This window comes from Nicotiana attenuata, unplaced genomic scaffold, assembly GCF_001879085.1.
Source record: "Nicotiana attenuata strain UT unplaced genomic scaffold, NIATTr2, whole genome shotgun sequence".
Taxonomy (NCBI): Eukaryota; Viridiplantae; Streptophyta; class Magnoliopsida; order Solanales; family Solanaceae; genus Nicotiana; species Nicotiana attenuata.
In genome coordinates, this window is record NW_017671492.1 from 276002 (window position 1) to 283624 (window position 7623).

The following is a 7623-nucleotide window of genomic DNA, read 5'->3' on the forward strand; positions in this document are numbered from 1 at the left end:
TATCTACTTGCATTCTTAGTTAGTAGAAATACCATCAACTATTGTTTACAACGTTTGAGGAAGTTGATTATAAAGAATTTAGTGATTCCAACAAAGGTAATTGATAGGTTAACTCTCTGTGGGATTCGACTCCGGACTGGTAAACCGGATTATATTTGCAACGACCGCATTGTCCTTTTTATAAGGCATAGTTGGGCGTGATCACTTAGTCTATTGTTGATGTCTAAGAAGTAGTTGTGGAATACAACCACTTATCGAGGCTCCCGTTAGGCATGTACTCAAGTACCAAAGCCTTGAATTCATGGTTGGAACATGACTTTGGTGAGATTCCTATGGAGAATGTTGCGCAAAACTTGGCATTCTGTATCAAAACTCCTAAATGCTGCTTGCAATTGCAGATTGAACACTTTAGCTGCAATAGGAGTCCCATATCTGAGGATGCCTTTGTAAACAGAGCCGAAACTCCCAGAACCAATCAAATTGCTCTCGTTGAGCGAATCAGTTGCTTGGAGCAATTCGTAGTATGAAATTCGTCCTCTTGTTGAGACGTCATAGGATGAACCAGCTGTTTGTTGAGGATCAGTTCTTTTACCTCTTATATACCTTATCCATACCATCACAAAGATGGTAGGAACTAATATAACTATTGCAATTCCGGCCAATAGAAGTAGGACAAGTACTTTTTTCTTCTTGGATCTATGCTTTGAAGTACTAGTACGGCATGGCGGAACACGGAATCTTGGAGAACCACATAATGCTTCGTTGGACATGAAAGACTGACTGGAGAGGTTCTTGAATATCCAAGAGAGGTTGGAATCAAACCGGTGAGTCTATTTCCAGCAACATCTAGAGTGTTGAGCTTGGAACAATTGGAGATAGAATGTGGTATCGTCCCAAAAAGATTTAAGCCACCTAGATAAAGACCTTCAATGTTAGGTCAATCACTGTTATCCCTGGTATGTTGAAGATCTCTGTTGGAAGTGAACCAGTAAACTTGTTCAAACCCAGATCAATGGGGGGGGGGGGGGGGGAGCTATGTGGGCCGAAGGGGGTTCAATCTTCGCTAAAAATTATATTGTGTATATAAGATAATTTTTTTGAATTCCCTTAACTTTTTTCGCGTGTTTATTTTTCTTATTTTAAATCCCCTTGGTGAAAATCCTGCTTCCGTCACTGCTAGTAATGATTTTACTTTGTTAGTTCAGCCATAGCAATTTGTAAAGTTATTGCCATGTGACCACTGACCAGCAGGTCACAGGTTCGAGCCGTGGAAGCATCCTCTAAGGCTGCGTACAATAGACCCTTGTAGTCCCGGCCCTTCCCCGAACCCGCGCATAGCGGGAGCTTAGTGCACCTGGCTGCCCTTTTAGTTCAGCCATAGCAAGCTAGCTGCTGTATCTTAATTTCCCTACTCCTTTTGACTATATACATACCTGTTAGCATATTTTGACTAAGATCAAGAATCTGTAATTTCTTGAGGTAAATTTCCATAGAAATTGTTGCTACTCAAGTCAAGTGAAACAAGAAATGTGAGATTTCCGAAATCAGGGGGAATTCCACGTTGGAAATATTCAATGACTTCACTCTATGGTGGCGAGAACCACAAGCAATGACAGACAGGAATAGTTGAAGACCAACTTTCATCCAACAAGTGAAAAGGGTCTGAAATGATTTGGGATTTTAAGGAAAGAAGAGCTAATTGATCAGTGGTAATGTTGGTGTGAGTTATGGCTAAACTTGCCACAACCAAATGAAACAACAAGAGAACTAGGCGTGGTTAGTTAAAATGGGGCTATGAGACTTCAAAAATATTGATCAGTTTGATCTCCCTTTTGCTCCAGTCTCATTTGTCACTTTCTATGTCGTCAGAAAGTTAGGGAAAAATCTTTGTTAGAAGAAAGAAAGGAATTCCTCTAGTGGACCCCAAATATTGGACTAAGGTTTTGCCTTTTTTCTTTTCAAAGAGAAAGACAAGTCTGCTCGGTGTTCTTCAGCCTCCAAACTTGAATATGGTTAAACAAATGACTTAATCATAACATAATGCGTTGAAAATTTTACCACAGTTGCAAACATTTTAACATAACTATGAATAAATCAAAGGTATATAAGATATCATACAATAACAATAATAATATATCCAGTGTATTTTCCCATAGTGTGGGGTCTGAGGGGTAGTGTATATGCAAATCTTACCCCTACCTTGTGGAGGTAAAGAAACTGTTTCTACTAGACTCTCGGCTCAAGAAAAATATTTTTCAGCAGGTTTGAACAAAAAAAACATTAGTGAAAAAGTCATATTAAAAATAATAAAGACAAGACAGTAGTAACAACAAAATAATAAAGCAATAAGAAAACCTAAGCAAGAGAAATAACATGTAGTAATATAAATCGAAGAATAAGATAATATGAGAATGATAATCTATCTATATCTATATCTATCTATATTATTATAAAAGCATGAATAAAATGTTGGATTACAAAAATAACCTTTTAATATTAAGCACAATAACTCATAATAAAAGGACATAATCGAAATTCTTGATATTAGCATTGTAATCCTATTACATTTAGGATATACTTCTTAGAAAATTCCTATTACTAATTTAATTTTAAAAAAAAACGTATTATATTGTCCAAATCTATTTAAAAATAGGAGAGCCCATATATGATGATAAAAGCACGAATATAATATTGATAAATCAAAATAGCTCTAAAATATTAAATAGAAGAACTCATAAGAAAATGACATAGCTGTAATAACTTATTTTTTGGACTAAAATAACTTCTCTGTTAATTTTTTTAATATATAAGATTTTAAAATTAATACAATCTTGTCTATTGAACTCTTATTAAAAATATGTAGGAAGGTTTAATAAAATCAATTTCATAAGAATCCTCCATATTGGTAATACATTACCACTCTATAATATTCAATACCAAAAAATAAATGCTAAACGGACTGCATAAAGTGTTGAAATTGAGAAAACATTCCCAGGATAATATATTATTATATTATATTTGAACTGCTTTCCTACTCAAATAATATTTATTTTATTAATAATTTTTCGTGTAATATAGAAAAATATACCCAATTATTATAGAACAACTAAGAAATTTTTTAAGAATATAAATGTGTGAGAAAAGAAAGACAAAGGTTGGTAAAAGCCAATACCATTAATAATTTTGCAAACATAAATATCTAAAAGCGGAATGTTATCGATCTTTTTACTCTTTAAAAATAAATTTATGGTGGATAAAATTATAATCACGGTTAAATATTTAAAAAATAAGATGAACTAATAGTAAGAATCTAAATCAATTGAAAATAAATTATATTTTATGTTAAAACCAAATAATCAAATCTTTCCATTAATTATTCAGCAAGAGAATCCAATTAAATTATTTTTTAAATTCATCATATGAGTAAAATTATTTTTCAATTAAAAAAAAATTCTTAAGATACATAAATTTATTCCATAAAAAGAGTGTTACAGATTTAAAAAAATAGATCACAAAGTAAAAAAGATTAGTAATGTTAAGAATGCCATACAAGTGTTTGAGAAAGCACAATCAAAGCTAAATCCTGAACAAGAATAAGCTTTCAAGACTATATTATAAAAAATCGACTTTGGTATAGCGGGATTANATGTAGGAAGGTTTAATAAAATCAATTTCATAAGAATCCTCCATATTGGTAATACATTACCACTCTATAATATTCAATACCAAAAAATAAATTAATGCTAAACATACTGCATAAAGTGTTGAAATTGAGAAAACATTACCACGATAATAATTTATTATATTATATTTGAATTACTTTCCTACTAGCTAAAATAATATTTATTTTATTAATTTTCGTGTAATATAGAAAAATATACCCAACTATTAAAGTGTCACGACCCGGATTTCCCACCATCGGGAGTCGTGATGGCGCCTACTAACGGAGCTAGGCAAGCCAACTTAATTAACAAATTCCTTAAACACATGTTCCTTTTTAACAGTTAACGGCACTAAATAAAGGCGACAGAAATTAAAAGCATAAGCGGAAGACTTAAATGTAGGTAGATGATCAATAATACAGAAGTTCCATCACATATATTTCCACCCCGGGACTGGAGTCACATACTCACGAACATCTAAGGAGTACTACATACAAAGTCTGAAAGAAAACACAATCTGTTTATCTCGGGTACAATGAGATGACAGCCAAATGTAAAGATAGAAGGGAGACGCCGGGCCTGCGGACGCCTGCAAGCTACCTCGGGTCTCTCTGGACTGAAGGTTCGCCCCCGAGCTAATGCTGCTGCTGCTGCTCAATACCTGGACCTGTGCAAAAATGCACAGAGTGTAGCATCAGCACAACCGACCCCATGTGCTGGTAAGTGCCTAGCCTAACCCCGGCGAAGTAATGACGAGGCTAGACTGGACCTCACATAACCTGTGCAATTATAAACATACAGCAGAAATCGAAGTACAAAGCAATTAACAGTATGGGAGGGGAAACATGCTGTGGGGAGATAACAACATTAACAGTAAATCCAGAGTAATCAATCTAGGTGCAATTTAAAATTTAAGGCGAACAAGAAACTAATACCAACACTAAACACATTTTTGCATCAATAACTGTTGCGGCGCGCAACCAGACCCTAATACATTTCAACACTGTTGCGGCGTGCAACCCGATCCACAATTATCACTGTTGCGGCGTGCAACCCGATCCACATATAACATTGTTGCGGCGTGCAACCCGATCCACAATTATCACTGTTGCGCGTGCAACCCGATCCACATATAATATTGTTGCGGCGTGCAACCCGATCCACAATTATCACTGTTGCGGCGTGCAACCCGATCCGTAATGTATACCTCTCAACCTTGCCCAAACAACAGTCGCAAATAAAGGGCAAGGGAGTAAATAAGTATTTGGAAAGAAATCCCAACAAGGGTACACAACAACCAATAACAACCATGCAAGAGTAAATCGTTATTTCTCTTTTTATTTCATTTCCATATCCTAACTCTCATTAGCACCCGTGTCAAGCTCTAAGGCATTTCTTATTTCACATACCCTCACCATTTGCATTTCAGACCGAGTCAACGCTCCACGAAGTTCTACAATCACAATATCTTTCACAAGGTGTTTACCACGTATAGAAGCCATTAATAACATGGAAGGCATAACAATATCCAAACAACTCACATATAAGGACTCACGGTCATGCTAGACCCCAATGTATAGGAACTCGTCACCATGCCTATACATCGTACTCGATCATTTAACAATTAGCAAACAAGACTCGATTCCTATTCCCTCAAGCTAGGGTTAAACCAAACACTTATCTCAACTTCCACGGCCAATACAATCTTCCACGACCGCTTTTCCTCTCGAATTCGGCTCCAACTCGACCAAATCTATGCAATAAGGACTCCACGATATCAATGTGAGCTAAACAAATCAAACCCAATGACTAATTCTAGCTTTTTCATCAATTTACCCCGAAAGGCCAAAAATGCCCCCGGGCCCACATGGTCAAAACCCGAGGTTCGAACCAAAACCTGTTTACCCATTCCCCCATGAACTCAAATATGTAAGTTATTTTGGAATCGGACCCCGAATTGAGGTCCAAAACCCCCAATTTTAGAAAACCTAGGTTCTACCCTAAATTCCCAAGTTCCCCATTAAAATCTTTGTTTTGAAGTTGAAATTATGTTTAAGGATGTTAAGGAGTAAAGAAAATCAGTTAGAAAACACTTACCAATCGTTTTGAAGAAGTGGAATCGTTTGGAAAATCGCCTCTTATGTATGGGTTTTGAAAAAGTGAAAAATGACTGAAAATCCCGACTTTATATACTGTGCTGGAGACTTGCGCGGACCGCACAAAAATGCACCGCGGCCGCGCCGAGGAAAGGAAGAAAAATGACTCTCTGAACCTACCCAGCACGGACCGCACTGATTTGGTGCGCGGCCGCGCTGGTTGAATGGACCCAAGACCCACTCTCTGAATCTCCCAACGCGGACCGCACTGATTTGGTGCGCGGCCGCGCTGGTCGACCTAGACTTCACTGGCCCTCTGAACCTAGCCACACGGACCGCGCAGAGATGTACCGCGGCCGCGCGGCTTCCACCGCGGACCGCGCGGAAATGACCGCGGCCGCGCTGGGGGCCTGCAACCCCTGAACCTGCAACCATCTGCTATTTTTCTAGCCTAAGACCTCCCGGGACCTACTCAAAACTCACCCGAGCCCTCGGGGCTCCAAACCGAACATACATATAAGCTTAGAAACATCCTACGGACTCATCCGTGCGATCAAATCGCCCAAACAACATCATAATCATCAAATTAGGCCTCAAGACCCAGGATTTCCTTCCAATTTTCATAAAACATCAAGTTTAGAGTTTTTAGTCAAAACACGTCAAACGACGTCCAAATTCAACCAAACTTTACAGAAAGTACTTAAGCCGTATATAAGACTTGTACCGGGTGTCGGAACCAAAATACGAGCCCGATACCACAGTCTTTTAATCAAATTTCATTTCCAATGTCCTTAATTATTTCCAGAAATCAATTTTACACAAAAATTCATTTCGTGGGCTTGGGATCTCGGAATTTGATTCCGGGCATACGCCCGAGTCCCATATTTTCCTACGGACCCTCCGGGACCGTCAAATCACGGGTCCGGGTCCGTTTGCCCAAAACGTTGACCGAAGTCAAACTTAATCCATTAAAACATCAGAATTTATTATTTTTCTCACAAATTCATATTTAAACGTTCCGGCTACGCGCCCGGACTACGCACACAAACTCGAGGAAACCCCCACTCGATCAAGAATCTCAAATGGACCAATGTACCTAGGGCTAAGCTTGCCCTTCTTCCCAAATCTCATCACGCCCTTCATAGGCGACACTCGGAGCAATACCCGCTCACCAACCATGAAAGCTACATCTCGAACCTTACGGTCTGCATAACTCTTCTGCCTAGACTGAGCTGATCCGTACCTATCAATCGAGCCTCTCCCGGCTCATACCATCCAACCGGAGACCGACATCTCCTACCATATAAAGCCTCATAAGGAGCTATCTAGATGCTCGACTGGTAGCTGTTGTTGTACGCAAACTCCGCCAAAGGCAAGAACTGATCCCACGAACCTCCAAACTCAATAACACAAGCTCGGAGCATATCCTCCAAAATCTGAATAGTCCGCTCGGACTGACCATCCGTCTAGGGATGAAATGCTGTGCTCAAGTCTACCCTTGTGCCCAACTCTCGCTGAACTGCTCTCCAGAAGCGTGAGGTAAACTGCGAACCCCGATCCGAAATGATAGACACGGGCACGCCATGAAGGCGAACAATCTCCCGAATATAGATCTCAGCGAACCTCTCAGAAGAATAGGAGACTGCCACAGGAATGAAATGCGCTGACTTGGTCAGCCTATCAACAATAACCCATATCGCGTCAAACTTCTTCCGGGTCAACGGAAGTCCAGTAACAAAGTCCATAGTAATCCGCTCCCATTTCCACTCGGGAAGCTCAATCCTCTGATGTAAACCACCAGGCCTCTGATGCTCGTACTTAACCTGCTGACAATTCAAACAACGGGCCACATATTCTACGATATC

General features: G+C 39.0%; 1 protein-coding gene across 1 annotated transcript; it reads right to left on the minus strand.

Moving 5' to 3' along the window:
• Nucleotides 1–299: 299 nt before the first annotated feature.
• LOC109208618 (probable LRR receptor-like serine/threonine-protein kinase At3g47570) lies at nt 300–770 on the minus strand. Its single transcript, XM_019371746.1, has one exon. It carries the CDS (start codon nt 768–770, stop codon nt 300–302), a length of 471 nt encoding a protein of 156 aa, XP_019227291.1.
• Between the last annotated feature and the right edge of the window lie 6853 nt (nt 771–7623).